Raw genomic sequence first — 18,587 nt, forward strand, 5'->3', positions numbered from 1 at the left:
ACCAGTCAGAATGGTAGTCACCAGGAATATAAATAATAATAAATGCTAGAGAAGATGTGGAGAAAAAGGAACACTTTTCCACTGTTGGCATGGTAAATTAGTACTACAGAAACCGAATGAAGGTTCCTCAAAAGACTAGGCATGGAATTACCCTCTGTCCCAGTCATACCACTCCTTGGCATTTAACCTAAAGAATTAAAGTCATCATACCATAACGATGCATGTACACCCATGTTCATAGCAGCACAATTCACAGTAGCCAAACTATGGGACCAGCCTAGGTGTCTGTCAATGGATGAATGCATGAAGAAGATCTGGCATACATACACAATGCAGCTTTATTCAGTCATAAAGAAAAATGAAATTATGTCATTTTCAGGAAAATAGATGAAACTTGAGACCATTATGTTAAGCAAAATAAGTCAAACTTGGAAGGTCAAGGGTCATATGTGTTCTCTTAAATGTGGAAGCTAGAGAGAGAAAAGGAAAAGAGAGGTGGAGGAGGGGATCTCATGAAAATCAAAAGGAGATCAGTAGAAGAAAGGAACCAAGGGGTGGGAGATGGGTGGGGAGGGGTGCTGGGGAGTGATATTGGCCTAATTTTGTTGTTATAGTGTGTGCATGTATAAAAATGCAACAAAATTCCATCATTATAAACAACTATAATGTACCAATAAAAAAATGTGGGGATAAAATGAACAGTTCTTTTAGACCAATAGAAATATACTGCAAGTCACATATGTCATTGGAGTTTTCTATTAGCCACATTTAAAAAAGGAAAAAGAAACAGATAAATTAAAATATTTATTGATAGCTCAACTCATAATAGCTAAACTATGGAACCAACCTAGGTGCCCCTCAACAGATGAATGGATTTTTAAAAATGTGGTATATATACACAATGGAATATTACTCAGACTTAAAGAATAATGAAATTATGGCATTTGCCAGTAAATGTATGGAGCTGGAGAATATCATGCTAAGCGAAATATGTCAATCCCAAAAAAACAAAGGCCAAATGTTTTCTCGGATATGCAGATGCTAACTTACAATAAGGAGGTTGGTCTAGGAAAGAAAGTACTTTGGATTAGGCAAAAGGGAGTGAAGGGAGGGGAGGGAGTATGGGAGCAGGAAGGATAGTAGAATTGGACATTATTACCCTATGTGCATGTGTGACTACATGACCAGTGTGAGTCTACGTCACGTACAACCAGAAAAAGGAGAAGTTGTATTCCATTTACGTATGATGTGTCCAAATGCATTCCACTGCCATGTATAACTAACGAGGACAAATTAAAAAAAATTATTGCTAGGCCAAAAGATGAAACATCATGTTAATAATATGTTTAACCTAATACAGCCAAAGCATTGACATTTCGACACTATATATCAAGTACCTAAGTATATTACAAGTAATATATATCAAGTATAGTACATGCATATTAAGTCTTCAAAATCTGATGTGTATTTATGGTTATAACCCATCTCAATCCATAATTGCCCACATTTCAAGTGCTTAATTGCCACAATGGCCAGTGGCTACCGTCCTAGACAGCACAAATCTAGACTGTTCTTACCATCCTCAGGGCTCCAACGGTACTCTTGCCTGTCCCGGTAACATATACTCCAACAGCAACAGAAATTTCTTGGGATGGAGCTAAACCTTAGTGGTGGCAGAGTGCTTGCTTAGCATCGGCAATGCCAAGGTTCCCTCTCCAGCACAAGAAAGAGAGAGACAGAGACAGAGAGAGAGAGACAGAGACAGAGACAGAGATACAGACAGAGACAGAGAGAGAGACAGAGAGAGAAGTTGCTGGGCCTTTCCTTTCCAGGTTAATGCGTCCACTTTGGTCTTTACTGATCCCAACTCTCTTCAAATTGTCCAGTCAATTATCAAGTAATCGTCACTAAATGCCTACCAAGTGCTGGGGATTTTTGTAAACTGATAAGGATAAAAAGATAAGTAAGTCACAGGCTCTGACTTCCAGGAGCTCTGAGCTTAATGGGAAGTGCACAAACATAAAAATGTGTGGATGCTCTTCAGAGACACATACAAAGGGACGCAGAGAGGAACTCACAGAGGGGGACGTTGGGCTGGGCTTTGAGAAACTGGAGAGGCAGGAAAAGGGTTTCAAGCTGGGAAAAGCTTATTCAAGACAGAGGTATGATGCTCTGCACACTTGGGAATGGCAGGCACTGTCTAGCTCGGGAAGAACAAGACAAGGAGTGCCCAGAGTGCAGCTGGCCAGCTGAGCTGGGCCCTGAGTCCCAATGACACCGTTAGAATTGCTGTGGGGCAGCTCGGAGCAGAACTCTCTGAACAGGGCAATCTGTGGCAGGCACCTTTTTGCAGAGACTGCAGAGTGCACAGTGAGGACAGCTGAACTAAGGACGACAGTGTTTCTAGAAAGGGGGGATGTGAGCACCCACGTGAACACAGGGAATGTGAGGGTGCTGTTTTCTGAAAATAGTCTTGAGATGAGCATCACAATGACATCTGGGCAAAGGGCCCAATTATTAAGGCCTTCCCGGAACAAACTCACTATACTAGGGGCATTAGGGCCACTAGCATGGTATTTATACAGGACCATGACAATCTGTTGCCATCCAAAAGCACTAAATGTCCCTTCCCTGAAAGGTTAATAAGGCTCCTTAAAGATTAATTTAGGCGGCAGACAGATTTGAGCTGAATTACTTCCAGGATTGCTAGAAAAATCACACCTGTCATATTCAGCCAGGGTGGGCAGCACCTGGCCAACCTGATTAGACAAGGTGGTGGCTCACACCACCCTGGGCCCTGCAGTGGCCTATTTGATGGTGTGTTTTCTGGAAGAAGACTCTGGATCTCTCAGGCAAGAACAGGACATCTGCAGTGAGAAGGGGCTCCCCATGGGTTTTCCATTAGTAGCTGGGGAGAGCCATGATACAGACAATGAAATGGCTTAAAGGTTCTACAGCCGGTAATGGCAGAGCCAAGCATAAAACTCACCTTTCCTGATTCATTCCCCCGTGCTCCTCTGGCAACATACTGCCCTCTGTGGTGTCAAAGCCACAGTAGGACTAGTAGACTGTGTGTCATGAAGAACTGTTTACCTTTACAGCAACTCAGATGGACAAAGAAAAAACTAGTAGGTAATAAAACCATCTTTTGAGCCAAAGAGATTCACTGCAGTAGCAATGAACTGGGTACTCACATGGAGAGAAGTCTACAAATTGCGGGTCGATGTTATGCAGCAGCTCCACTCTTGGGGATGGGCTTCCTTCACTAGAAAAGAATTTTTTAGGAAATGTTAATTTCCTCTCTCAAATGGGCATGGGTTATTTTAATACTTCCTTTCCTTGTACTTGTAGAAAATAACAAACCTTAGGCTGCAGTTGTAGCTCAGTGGTAGAGCGCTTGCCTAGCATGTGTGAGGCCCTGGGTTTGGTCCTCAGCACCACCCATAAATAAATAAAATAAAGGTATTGTGTCTGTCAACAACTAAAAACTGTATTAAACAAACCTGCCAGTTAACAATTTTGTCATGAATTCAAAGTCTCCAAAGACAGTGGCTGCTGTATATCATCATTTGTCTACTTTGTAACAATAACTGAACACTTCACACAAAAAATTCAGTGTCAAGCATATGATGATATAAAAATAAACGAGTCCTGTGACCTTTTGCGATAAACACCACGGCTGTATTTAAACATAACCATTCTTTGCACCTGAGAAAAGAGAAGTCCAGTCATTCTGTGACAACTTCATATGGGTCACTTTCCAGGAAACGAAGAAAGAGCATCTGCCCAAATGGCAGCACCCCTATCACAGATGCAGTAGGCCTTGTAAAGATTGGCCTACATCACAAACCTTAATTTCTCCCATACCAAAGTGGATCGTAGATTTAATACAAACAAATGTGAAAGAGACCTCCCTGACACTTTTTTAAAAAACCTACATACAACTGCAGTTACAATCTATATTAGTGCTGAAACTTGGAGACCACTTAGTCCAATTCTGTCCTTTTACAAATGAGGAAGGTACACAGTAAGTCACTGAAAGACTACTGGGTCATATGACTCTCAAAGCAGTATTTTTTTAAGAAATGGGAGAATAAACACCACCAGATGTATGTGAGGAATGTATGAAGTAGCCAGGGTATTTTGTTAGTATAGACTTAGCCTTATGGAAATTGTTGAGCAGAATTTCAATTATCAGGAGAGTACTGAGGCCTGCTTGATAATCCGAAAATCTTCAACTATGTACTAAAAGGCTGGAAAATACTGTTGACACCACGGATTTGTGCACTATCTGAATAACCAGCAAGTTAATTGACATAATCAAGAAAAATGTGCTTTCAGATGGCCTAAAGTCCACACACCAAACTCACAGCCAGGCATTTATAACGATCATTTGGGATTTCAAGGACTAGTGAAATTTCAAAAATTCTGAGTAGTGATTTGTAAAATTTGTGTTTGCCAAGTAAGAAAATGTTAAAACCAAATTTAATTAATTAATTAAAAGTCAAACCGAAAAACTTCAACTGCCATCATCGATGCTTCCTAGAATAGAGGTAATTTTAACAGAAAAAAAAAAAAAAGTGGGGGCGGGGTAGGAAGGACACAATGTCAGAATAAATGACAGTCCTTTAAATTCAGCATATTTAACTTTGAGGCCCTATAAGATTATATTGCCCCTCTCTAGTCCACAAAACACAATAACTAGAGAGATTGGAAGGGACTATACTTAGGGATGTTGCCAGTCCTCAGGGACTGGTTGCCTCTAGTCCTTATTTTAATACTCAGGGATAGCACTGCAGGGTTGGGTGGGGGTTGAGGCTAAAGCATATCTCCTAGGACCCTCTCTTCTCATTTGCTTCCTGAGGCACTTAACTAGCTATGGATATATCCTGGGGATGGTCACCCCATCCCAAATGCCAGGAACTAGGGTTTGATCCTAAAATCTTTGAATGCAAGTAGGAATAATGTGCAAGAAGAAATGGTAAATACAAGAAAAAGGAAACAGAATGAAGAAGGTGATGATGTGTAATTTGTAGACTTAAAAACAAGCAATCAGACTTCAGATTCTGGATTATAATAGCAAGGAAGGAAAATCAGAATGAAAGCATTATTAAGTTTATATGATTTGGGAAGAGGGCAAAGCTATTGATTAGATTTAACCAAGTAACTCTGAAAAGCAGTATGGAGATTCCTCAGAAAACTTGGAATGGACCCATCATTTGAAGCAGCTATTCCACTCCTCACTTTATACCCAAAGGACTTAAAATCAGCATACTACAGAGAACAGCCACATCAATGTTCATAGCTGCTCAATTCAACAATAGCTAGATTATGGAACTAACTGAGATGCCCTTCAATTGATGAATGGATAAAGAAACTGTGGTATATATAAACAATGGAATATTACTCACCTGTAAAGAGGAATAAAATTACAGCATTTGCTGGTAAATGGATGGAGTTGGAGAATATCATGCTAACTGAAATAAGCCAAGCCCGAAAAACCAAAGGCTGAATGTTTTCTCTGATAAGTGAATGATAATACTTAAGGGGTGGGTAGCAGGGGGGTAAGAGAAGAATGGAGGAACTTTGAATTGTGTAGAGGAAAATGAGGTGGGAGGGGGTGGTGAAGGAAAGACAGTGGACTGAGACAGACAGTATTACCCCATGTACATGTATGATTACATGAATGGTGTGACTCTACATTGTGCACAACCATAGAAATGAAAAGTTGTACCCCATTTGTGTACAATGAATCAAAATGCAGTCTGTAAAACTAAAAAATAAAAAATAGACGTAAAATAAAGATTTAACCAAGTAAAACTTGTGTGCTAAATTTTTAGGGTAACAATTAGAAACAAATAAATTTTTTCTGGACTACAGAAAATCAAAACAAAATTCATTCAATTCAAAGGAAGGCAAGAATGAAGTGGGGTGGGTAGGCATCCAGAAATTTCAGGTTTTATATTGCTAAATAACTATTCATCTTTAAAGCAGAGTTTCCTGGAACACTCAATAGTAAACACAGTTAAATAAAGGATGTGTTTCCAATAACTCTACAGAGAGTTTATATGTATATAATTCATTCATTTCTTTTTTTCCATGATTCAGAAGAGTACTTCAAAATAAGGAAACTTAATAAGATGAATTTTTGAACCCCAAAAGTTATGACTAATCTTAGCTGACTAATGATTCACTGGAAAAAAAAAATCCATGGGCAGAATCATCAGGAGACAACGAGGTGCCAAAATCCTGCCTATCATAAGCTGCAATTCTACTTTTAAAATGCACTAATCAGGCTGGGCCGGGTGGCACATGGTGGTAGGCCCAGCTACTAGGGAGGCAGAGGCAGGAGGATTGCAAGTTAGAGGTCAACCTGGGTGACTTAGTGAGATCCCTGTCTCAAAATAAAAAGGGCTGGGGATATAATTCAGTGGCTGAGTGCTTCCCTAGCATGCACCAGGCCCTGGGTCCAAACCCTAGCACTGCAAAAAAAAAAAAAAAACTATTGATAACTTCCTACAACCAGTCCCTTAATATACTCTGAATAGGGATCTAGCTACCTTGAATACAAATTTTTAACATATGATTCAATTTCTTCCTCAAGAGTGTATATATCAAAGTGGGTTGAAGAAAAAAAGCATGTGTTGTATATGCATAACATGGTTTCAGCAATATCAAGTGTGTGATCACTACTATTCTAAGGAATAAACAGTGGTCTTATCAAACCCAAAAAATGGTTAGAGGATCCATGATTGCAGAAATATAATATTCTACCTTCTGGCTGTGTCTCTCTATATAATCATATATGTATGTATTAATTTTTAGTTAATGCTACAAATACAATAATATTCCATGATTCACTTATATACCATACTGTCCTAAAGTTGGATATCCATACAATTAAGGCACCAGAAAGTGAGCCTCCTTTCTAACTAATTCTGAAGGTATCACTTTCTCATACTTAGTACAGCATTGTCTTCGAGAGCAAAGCCTTTAAAGGACAAATAACTGGCTAAACAAACATGCGTCATATTTTTTTCTTTTCTTCATTTATTTATTTATTTATTTATTTATTGGTACTAGGGATCCAACCAGGGGAAATTTACCACAGAGTCACATTCCCACCACTTTTTATTTTTTATTTTGTGACAGGGTCTCACTAAGTTGCCTCGGGCCTCATTAAGTTGCTGAGGCTGGCCTTGAACTTACAATCCTTCTGTCTCAGTCTCCTGAGTGGCTGGGATTACAGGCGTGCACCACTACACCAGGCTGAGCTTTATTTTTCTTATTAGCAGAATGTGGATAAAAGTACTCATGTGACAGGATTGTTATGAAAGTTAAATGAGGCAACAAAACCCCCTTTATTGCAAAATATGGATCCTGACTCTGTAGACATAGAAGGAATATAAGCACATATACAAGACTAAACCCTGGCATACAGATTCAAGAACAATATGAAGATAAAATGGGACATTAATTCTCTTCATTCTTCTTGCTGGCAAGTGTTCCCTTTATGAAACACAGTGGGGTAGCTGTAACTTTAATTTCCAAGACATGCTATGATGTCCTCCACCATGTGGGAGCCTCGTTTTAGAAAGACACCAGGGTCCACATAGCTAAGTCATGCAGTCTACTCATTATGAACTGCATATTAAAAAATAGAGCACAATCTGTTATCTATGAATCTTCCTTTTTTTTTTTTTTTGGTTTAGGCAGATGGTATAGTTTAGCTGTATAAGCAACACCATCTCCAACAGTCTATTGACTCCATTTGTGAAATTTAAATCTCTGAATAATGACTGCTAATGTTTATGGGAAGTGATTTTTCAATAATCATGCGAGTTCATGAAAAGCCCTGGTTTTAGGTAAGCCAGGGTAATATGGGTGGTTTTATTACAGCAAGCGTTTGTGCTTCAGACTGATAGGGACAGTGCAGAGCTCTCTTGAGCTTCTTTCAGATAGGAATCGCTGGAACAGTCCAAGGGTCAACACTGCACCATGCTTGCTCCCACCCCCGGTGTGTACTGATGCCTACGGCAGCAAAGTAGATGGCTATGTAAGGAAAATGAGGCAATTTGTTCACCATTGACCATTTAATGACAGAGGCCTACCTATAAGTCAGTGAAATTGGCGTGGATGAAATGTGCCAAACTGGAACTATTTTTGTCCTTAATTTTGAATAAAAGTAGCTAGGACTGGTAGGGCATTTCTTATGCCATATTCTAAATACTTCACATGCATTATCTCATTTGATTCACAATACCATCTTGGCACAGAGTCGCCAAATGAGTTATGAGATCACTGTTTGAGCAGGTGATAGAATTTGGTTTGGAACTCGGGCAGGCTGACACCTGAATCCCCACTCCTCACAACCAGGCAAAATTGTCTCCCTTGTGAAATGTATGCATGGGCTCTGTGTTTACTTGAATGCCTGTGTTTCCATCCACTTAGCTTATTTTTAAGGCTCCATAAACAAATAGGTCTATTGTAACAGCAAACGTCTCTACACGAGCATCGATCATTTATATCCATCCCCTTCTCGACCTGTTAATTGGCATACCATCATCAGTGATAACCTTTCAGTACTCAGTTTAAGTTTACTCCAAATTTCACATTTTCTAGATAAGTTTTATTAAAAAAAAAAAACAGAACAAGGAGACACTGATCAGACTTCTCTAGTTTCCAATATGCTATAAATATTTTCTAAAAGTCTACAGTTTTAGACACTGAGATCATACTTTCCAGTTTTTGACCTTCATTCTCCTACTTGCTGAAGGGTGGGGCAGCGAAACACTTCCCACAAATAAGTGAAATGCTATTCCATACTTCTCTTACCACTAGCTGCTGACCATCTGTCATAAAAGACACACCCTAGAAGATGGTATCCAATGTTTAGAAAAAGAAATAGCCATAGCAGTAATTTCTGAGGAGAATTTTGGAAAAAAAAAATACTGATTAAAACATTAAAGTGAGCTCCATAGGGTAATTCTAGACTGTTGACCTTTTGTACGCGTTGCTATCTTGGTGAGCATTTTCACTTCAGGATCCTGAGCTTGTATTATATTCTAAGTCCTCTGCTGAGTGCTTTACACATATTCTTCCATTAAATCCTCCTATCAGTGCTTATGAGATAGGTACTACTGTTGTTACATCTTACACATGAGGAAATTAATGCTTGTAGATACTAAGTAACTTGCCCATGGTCTTACAAATAATAAATGCAGGAAACAAGATGTGAACCAGATCCAATCAGAGGGCACGTTTTAATTCACTATGCTAGTAAAATTCCTCACAGGATTTATTTTTTTCATTGTCGTGTGGGGTAATATTGGATTTGCCTAATTCCTATGCTCCTTGAACAGTCCTTTAACACGCAAACGTTACCATGAGTAGAGAGTTTAGGCATGGAAATTACAAAATTTTGACTAAATTTGGTGAGGAAATATGTAAATTAAATTTATTTGATACAGAGCAGAGAGATGCTTTTTCATTATTATTTGGTTTTATTAAGGAGGCTTATTAAGTTAAAGAAAGTCTCTCAAAAAAAGTAGTATCAGATCTTTTCTCTCTTGCTTTTCTCTCTCCTGACTCACTTTCTTTCTCCTCCTCGCTTTCCACTCTCTCTAGCACGCGCCCTTTCTCTTTCCCTTTCTTTTCCTCTCATTTTCTCTCTTACCCTGCAGGGAGACACTATTTGCTTAATAAACTCCCTTATGTGAAAAAAAAAAAAGTAGTATCAAAAATCATCAAATCACATTCTTGTTATAATCTTTTCCTATTAAAGTTGCTGAAAAATAATTGGTAGCACTTCTGGGTTGGTATCAGGACAAATCGGAGGAGCTAATATGCCCTTCTTCCAATTTCCATTTTAATATCCACGAAGAACTGCAAAAAGATGAAAACTGGCAACAGTGTTGGAAACTAAAGAGAAGACCAGATGCTAAAGCCCTGAGGGGGTTCTTACTAACGCCAGTGCTGAAGAGATTAACAACATCTCCTTGGATTTAAGAAGAAAATCTGATCATGAAGAAAGTAGAAAAAAATGGATTTACTTTGACTAATTCTACCGCTCAGGGGTTGCACAAAACAAAAAATGGGCAATGATCTCCTGTTAACTATCCTCAGACCGGTCCATCTTACCTCTCCCATGCCCATTCCCAGTCTCCTCCTTCTCTGTGTCCACCCAGGCAGCAAACACCAGACCAACACAGGATGAAATGCCAGGACGTATAGCTTCCTGGAATGGAAAGCCACCTAACAACAATCTGAATGAACCCTCGGAGCAAGACATACTGTGAACACAAGCTCTTGTATCAAAACGGTGGGGACAGGGATTCAACACAGGGATTCAGAGTCGGGATTCCAAAATAACACCTCGCTTTTTGAAGTTTGTTTTTAACTTAAAAATACACACAGATAGATAAATAGATTGTCCCTTGGTAGTCTTTGACACCTATATAAAATGCTTTATCTACAGAGTTTGGTGTTGTTTTGAGTAAGAAACTAAGAACTTGAATGTTCATATTCTCGTACATTAATGGCGGCCATTGAAATTTAAATCTCTTCTAAAAACCACGTTAATAAGGCAAGAAAGTAAAACCACCCAAAGTGAAAGGCTACCACACAAAGAGGAGAAGGGACACATTTGAACCCTGGACGCAAATGAGGAAATGCCACCTGAGACCTGAAAAGTTGGTACTGGTTCCTACCCCAGGACAGAGTCAGACCAGGATTATGAATGAAGGCAGGAGGGTACAAGGGAAGTACAAGGCAAGGGGGTAAAGGAAGGGGTTCAGATCATGTCTGATGAGGTGCCCCCTGAGTAGAGGGTCACGCTGTAACTGACAGGATGCTGACACAGGTCTGATGCCTTGAGGATCAAAGCACTGGCTACTGGGGACTATGACTTGGGGGGTGTGAAGGGGAGTGTGGAAACCCTGGGCAGGCACTAATTCTCAGAGAGGAAAGGTAGACGAACTAGGGCCTTTTGGAGAATGGACAGCATAAAAGTAGGGAGTGGCCAAAAAACTGGGTTCTTCTAAATCCAGCTTTTATCATAAAATCATGAGGGGGCAGCCCAGGAAGAAAGAGGCAGCATTTGCCGGCCCTTTGGCAGGAAGTGCACTTTACTGTTAGCAATAGAAGGTGCTTTCAACTAAAAAATAAATAAATACAACTATTCAAGTCCGATTCCCACAGATCATCTACTATTGCAGGTTTGGGAACAAAAAAAAGAAAAAACAGGTAAACATGAATAACAGCAACAAAAAGAATCCAGCATCTATACAAGTTACCTAGAATTTTAAAAAATAGAAAATGAGAATTCAAAACTCTTGGCAAATGAAGATAGTTTCCTACTATGGAAAAAGTCACAAGGCAGAGGAAAACTGTTACATGATATTTTGACCTGAATTAAACATAATTAAATCAGTAACTCCAATATTTAAAAACACCATAAATCAGAAATTTAAAAACCCAGGTTCTTGGAATGGAACCGCCATTTGACCCAGCTATCTCACTCCTCAGTTAATACCCAAAGGATCTAAAATCAGCATACTACAGTGACGCAGCTACATCAATGTTTATAGCAGTTCAATTAACAATAGCTAAATTATGGAACTAACCTAGATGCCCTTCAAAAGATGAATGGAAAAAGAAAATGAGGTATATATACACAATGAAATATTACCCACAAAGAAGAGTGAAATTATAGCATTTATTGGTAAATGGATGGAGCTGGAGAATATCATGCTAAGCAAAATAAGCTGATCCCAAAAAACCAAAGGCCGAATGTTTTCTCTGATATGCACATATGAATTCACAATGAGAGAGAGGGGAGGCTAGGGAAGAACAGAGTTACTTTAGATTAGGTAGAGGCAGTGAAGGGAAGGGAGCAGGTATGGAGGTAGGAAGGATAGTAGAATGAATCAGACATTACCCTATGTGCATATATGACTACATGACTGGTGTAATTCTACATCATGTACAACCAGAAGAATGAGAAATTATACTCCATTTATGAATGATGTGTCAAAATGCATTCTGTCATGTATAACAAATTAGAACAAATAAGACAAAATAAAAAACCCAGGTTCTGAGCTAAGGGAAGAAACTAACAAAAAGAAAAGAAGAAAAGAAAAATCTCAAAAATTAAGGGACATTATATATAGCTGAAAATATGTGAAGGCACATACAAAATAGAAATGAAAAGAGAGAAAGTAATTCAAAATAAAAATAAAGAGGCAAAAAAGATCAGGGATAAGCTGATAGAAACAAAAATCTATGTGAAGAAGATTCAATAATGCCTATATTTGAGGTTGCTAAAGAAGAAAATAAAACAATGGTATATAGTATTTAAAATTATAAATAAAAAAGAACCTAAAATAAAAGAAGATCTGAATGTCTAAATGAAAAGAGTCTACTTAGTATCTGGGAAAACTGACTTACCATGGTCTACTTCAAGACATAATTTATCAAAAGACTTAGATTTTAAATAATAACAATAACAATAGTAATATGAAAAATCTTCTAGGCCTCCAGACAAAAGCACCTGGTTATTTGGCAAAGGAAATGAAACCAGGCTGACATTATATTTATCAACTGCAATACATAAAACAAGTCGACTGAACATTTTTAAGAACCTCAAAGAAATAAAATATGAAAAAGGGTTTTTTTTTAATCAGTTAAGCTGTTTTTCAATTATTAAGGTTGCAGAAAATGTTTTAATAGACATGCAAGAATTCAAAGAATCCTGAGAAGTCTGTTCAAGGATGAATTCCTACAACTAAGAGATAAATGTGAACACTTTCAAAATAACCAGGTGGTTAGCATTGAACGTACTATTATAGATCTAAGATTAATACAAAATGGTGAGTAAGGAGAGAACAATATTATACATATATTCTGACAAAGTCAAAATAATACAACTGTTATTGTTTTTTGGTTTTTTGTGTTTTTGTTTTTCTGGGTTTTTTTTTTTTTTTGCGGTGCTGGGGATCGAACCCAGGGCCTCATGCTTGCAAGGCTGTTATTGTTTAGATATGAAGTGTTCCCCAAAAGCTCAGTGTGAGACAATGCAAGAATGTTCAGAGATGAAATGATTAGGGTAGGAGAGTTGTGAACTAATCAGTGGATTAATCTCTTGATATGGATTAACTGGGTGCTAACCGTGGGAAGGTAGGGTGTGAGAGTGAAGCCAGAGTTAAAGACAGGTAGTTAGTATAGAATAGGTAATTAGGTCAAATCGAGAAAGTGGAGGCCGATCTGAGTCCAGGGAGTTGGAGGCCGCCCCTGGGCGAAGGGAATGTTCATGTCTCCAGAGCCCTTGGATGCCACCCCTCCCAAAAAGGTTGTTCATGAAGCGGCTCCTGAGCAGACATTGCCCCCTGCGCTGCAGCTCCCTTCTGCCTAGGACTCCACCTTGGTCCTTCCAGCCCATCTGCTCACCCCGTGGCCATTCCACCAACATCTAGTCACTAAACAGGACAGCGGGAAATGAACAAGATAAGGGAGAGAGCAGGAGAACAGAGGGCACTTTGGTCTATAAAAGGGGCAGGGCGCTCTCCCTCCTTGGGATACGGGAATACCAGCCATGGCCCCTTTCTTCCTCCTGGGAGAAGTCTACGTTACTATCTTCAAATAAAACTGCTTCATATGCTTGCCTCGGTGTGCTTCTCCAAAGTTCAAACTTCAGCGCTGGAGGAAGCAGAACTCGTCACCGATAACCGGTGGTACCAACCGGAGGAAGCAGGTCTCTGGGGTTTACGTTTTGTCCCTGGTGAGCACAGCACTCTCTCTGCTCCCTGGTCGCAATGTCGAGCTGATTTCTTCTGCCACGCGCTTCAGCCAGGGTGTTCTCCCTTATCTGAGGCCCAGAGCAATGGAGTTTGCTGTTCATGATCTGAGGCCTCTGAAACTGTGAGCCCCAAATAAACTTTTCCTCTAAGTTGTTCTTGATGGGTATTTTGGTCACAGTGATTAACAGCTGACTAAAAAAAAACCAATAATAATAAAATAAAAAATAATAATAAAATTGAAAGAGAAAGGATAAAGTTAAATAAGTACTTGATTTCCTTATGAGTAATAACTGGGAGTCAAAGGTGCCATTAAAAGTTGGTATACCAGCTGGGTGACGTGCCACACACCTGTACACCCAGCGGCTCCAGAGGCTGAAAAAGGAGGATTGTGAGTTCAAAGCCAGCCTCAGCAAAAGCAAGGCACTAAGTGCAAGGCACTAAGTGACTCAGTGAGACCCCATCTCTAAATAAAATACAAACTAGGGCTGGGGATGTGACCCAGTGGTTGAGTGCTCCTGAGTTCAATCCCCAGTAACCAAAAATAAAAGTTGGTATACCAAATAGTAGAACCTTAGGAAGAAAAAGGGACTAAGAGAGTTACCAAAAGATATTAATATGATGATGAACACTAAGATAAAACACAAATTGTTCTAATATTTTTTGCAGGCTTTAAAATCTTTCTTTTTTAAAATTTATTTATTTTTATTTTTACAGACTGCATATTGATTCATTGTACACAAATGGGGTACAACTTTTCATTTCTATGGTTGTGCACAATGTAGATTCACACCACTCAAGTAGTCATACATGTACATAGGGTAATACTATGTCTCATTCTACTATCTGTCCTTCCCCCACCCCCTCCCACCCCATTTCCTTCTACAAAATTCAGAACTCCTGCATTCTTCTCTTACTCCCCTTCTACCTCCCGCCCCCATTATGTATCATCATCCACTTATCAGAGAAAACATTCGGCCTTTGATTTTTTGGGGATTGGCTTATTTCACTTAGCATGATATTCTTCAACTATATCCACTTACCAGCAAATGCCATAATTTTATTATTCTTTATGGCTGAGTAATATTCCACTGTGTATATGTATCACAGTTTCTTTATCCATTCATCAATTGAAGGGCACCTTGGTTGGTTCCACAATATGGCTATTGTGAATTGAGCAGCTATGGACATTGATGTGTCACTGTGTCACTGTAGTATGCTGATTTTAAGTCCTTTGGGTATAAACTGAGGAGGGGGATAACTGGGTCAAATGGTGGGTCCATGTTCTAAATTTTAAAAGAACTAGATAAAAGGTAAAAACTAAATATAACAAAACAATATGACAAAGCTAAGAATGAAAACAAGTCATCAAACTCGAGGAGATAAAAGGCATCTATGAACATGTTCAGAGTGGATCACAAAGAAAAGTCTGGCACTGTGCTCAGTCACTGCAGGAGCCACCTTCTGTTCACGTGCACAGGGCATGGACACCAAGAAAGACTACAGTGATCCAAATGATAAAAAGCACGTCTTCTGATCACAACAGAAATAAACCAGAAATAAGTAATGTAATAAGGAAAAACCTGAAATATTCACAAACTAAACATTTGGAAATTCTCCTGAGTATTAAAATATTTGGAAATAAATTAAACTTCTAAATATATGGTCAAAGAAGAAATCCCCATTTATGCCATTTCTACCTTTATACTTGATTTTGCCATAAACGCTACCTTGTCCCATACCAAGACTGCAAGTTGGCTTCTTTTTGTCTGCATTTACTTGGTGCACTCTCCTTCAATGGTTCCTACCATAAGACAATAAGGTAATGTCTACAGCATCTTAAGGAGAAAAGATTGGACAAAAATTCTTTATCAATTTATTATTTATGTTTGAAGGTAACAGAAAGATATTTTTCATGTGTAAAAATTCAGAAAATACTCACCAATTATGTACCTATATTGAAAAATTAAAATACTAACCAACTAATCAAAAGACTAACCAAATTTAAGAACTAAGGCGAAGGTTATATAAAAATGGAATGTTGGTAACATTTAAGATAATCAAACATTTTCTATCTATATATCATATATAGATATAATTGTGAAATTGAATGCAGAAGATGAAACTCTTTTTGAAGAGTTGTAAGATTTACAATATTCCATTTCAACAAGCTGAGTCCTATATTGAATTAACAAATACTTGAAAGTGGGAAATTTGCAGAGTAGTATTGGTCAAGAAATCAAAGGCACAGTAAATTTTTATTTCAGTGTTTGCTTCCATCCAGCGAAGACAGAGAAAAAAGCAAACAAGATCAGCTTGCCCTCCTGCCTAAAACCAACTCAAAAAAACCCACGAAGCAACAGTTTTCAAAATGCCAGAATTCAGGCAACGAACAAAGACCCTTGAAAGATGGGAAGTGGAGGAAGTGTCTTTTGATCCTCCCAGCTTACTACCTTGAGAGCATTTTCAAGCTGTGGTGCAGGAAAGGGCAAATGATGGGTGGACCAGGGGACTCCCTGAATGGAGGGGACAGAGCTGGGTGCCAGGGAGACCAAGGCAGCTGGAGTTCCAGTAGAAGAAAACTGCATGAAGAGAATCCTGGAGATTTGCAGAGGATCCCCTTAGAGTATTTTGCTGAGTACTGATCAGAAGTTGTGTGTGAGGGACCTACTTATCACTAGGGAAAGAACCATGTAAGAGGATTACAGGGAACAGTGCTTAGCATTCACACCAGGTGGGCAAAGTCCTTGCTCCCATCAGCTATACTGGAAAAACTCATAATTCACAGGGTACTGAGGAGATTTCTAAAGAGGGTTTTGACTCTAGTAGTGGGGAATTTTAGCCTGAGAATCGGCACTGCTCTGCACTTGCCTTATAAATCATAAAGCATTACTCAAACAAATGCAGTTAACAACTGCATCTCAGAACAAAGCAAGAATAGTAATAAGATTACAAAAAGATCCAGCATCCAACAAGGCAAATATATACAATGTCTGACGTTGAATCAAAAGGTATGGAAACATGACCTATAATAAGAATAACAATCAATCATAACCAACCCAGAACTGCACACATACTGGAATGAGCAGGGGACATTTTACAGTTATTATGGTTGATACGACTATTTTCTGTATGTTCGGAAAGCTAAATAGAAACATAGAGGATATAAAAAAAAACTTAAGCTAAACCTCTAAGTGAAAACTATAATGTGTGAGATTGAACAATATACTGGATGGAATTAATGGACAATTAGACACTGATTTTGCCTGATCTTTATACTTTATTCCTAGTAACCTAGACTGATTATTGAACAATATTTTCTTTTCACTGATTAAAAGCACCACTTTAATTATGTTCTCAATTCTTTTTGGTACTATAATCTATTTTTGTACATTGATTCATCTATTCTCATGTCAGCGCCTCTTGAACCACTGTCTTCTTAGAGTATGTTTAAATACGTGAAAGAAAGTTATCAGTCCCTCTTTCATAATACTTTAGAAAACGTTCTTGACAATGTCTACTTTTTAATTTTTTTCTGATGAACTTTATATTTTGCTAAATAATACAAAATGCTTCTTAAAAATTGGATCAAATGAGATTAGACCTGTTAATTAATTTGGGAAGAATGAATGTACTTATTCTTTTCACCAGGACACTTAAAATTGTCCCTCAGATTACTGATGTTTCTCTTCACTTAAAAATATAATTTTTTTCCTTATTTTATTTTGAAAAGATTCTTTTGCTAAACACCTTCAAGTTTATTTTTTTCTCAATGTCTGACCATCTGTTAATGCCACCTGGTATACTGAAGCAGTCAAGGCTCTCCTGTAGCAAACACCGTCATTCATCTGAGAGCTGCTAGTAAGTTTCCTAACAGTTCAATGGTCTGAAGCAAGTCTAAGAGGAAGGGATAACTATGCAACCTGTGAAGCCTCTCAGACTCTCAGCAGAGCCCCACTCTGGTTTTCAGCCATCACTGGCATTCCTATTCCTGAGCCCATTTTGAATTTTCTAAAACTACTATCATCTTTAAAATGGTATTTCCATTTCTGGAAAAAATTTCAGTCCTCTGGGCACAGATCAAGTGTCTCTGACATTTGGCTGTCCATTTGTTTTTGCTGCTTTGGAAAAGAAGCTCCAGACATCAATGTGACTGGTCGATTCCTATTATCAGCAGTCCCAGTGCAAAACGTGCTGCCACACACACTGCAGGGAGGCTTGCCTAATGCTGCAAGAAGCAGCAACTCCAGGGCCGCGGCTGGATCATTTTTTCAGGAACTTTAATCCAGTAATGGAAGCAGAATGAGAACAGATCTTCACTTATTAAATTTGCTGAATTTCCACAGAATAAATCTTGAAGTGCTTGATTGAATTTTTTTTTTTTTTGAGAAAAGAAAAAAAAAAAGGAAATGAAGGTTTATTGTTTTGCTAGCAAAGGAGAAACAGGGGACTCCTGTCCCAACGGCTATGATTCTGTTCATCAGCAGGAACAGAGGGCTTTTTAAAGAGGTGACTCAAAGGCTACATTCCACATGTTCTTTGTTGGAGTTGTAATTCACTTATTAATTTGGGAGATAGTCATTTCTGAGAACTTCTGGTACCATCCACAAAGTCTGGATTACTTTATTCTTATGGTGGGTGTGTGCTCAAGGACAGATAACTCTGTCTCGGTGGGGGAAGAAAGGTAATCCTGTTCTAAAATTAGGGAGGAGCAGGGAAAGAGGAAGAGAAAGAAACATGTCAGTTTTAAAAATCAGTTGCAGTGGCAGAGCAGCAAGGGCTGTATTCAAACCG

General features: G+C 38.6%; 1 protein-coding gene across 1 annotated transcript in view; it reads right to left on the bottom strand.

Annotated features, from left to right (window-relative positions):
- The window catches only part of Arsb (arylsulfatase B), a 196,060-nt gene that overhangs the window by 70,077 nt on the left and 107,396 nt on the right, over positions 1-18,587 (bottom strand). Inside the window, exon 6 of the mRNA XM_047556044.1 lies at positions 3,195-3,265. Within this exon, the coding sequence (XP_047412000.1) occupies positions 3,195-3,265 (71 nt within the window). The remainder of the gene's footprint in view (positions 1-3,194; positions 3,266-18,587) is intronic.

The sequence above is a fragment of the Sciurus carolinensis genome, chromosome 6, assembly GCF_902686445.1.
Source record: "Sciurus carolinensis chromosome 6, mSciCar1.2, whole genome shotgun sequence".
NCBI classification, from domain to species: Eukaryota; Metazoa; Chordata; class Mammalia; order Rodentia; family Sciuridae; genus Sciurus; species Sciurus carolinensis.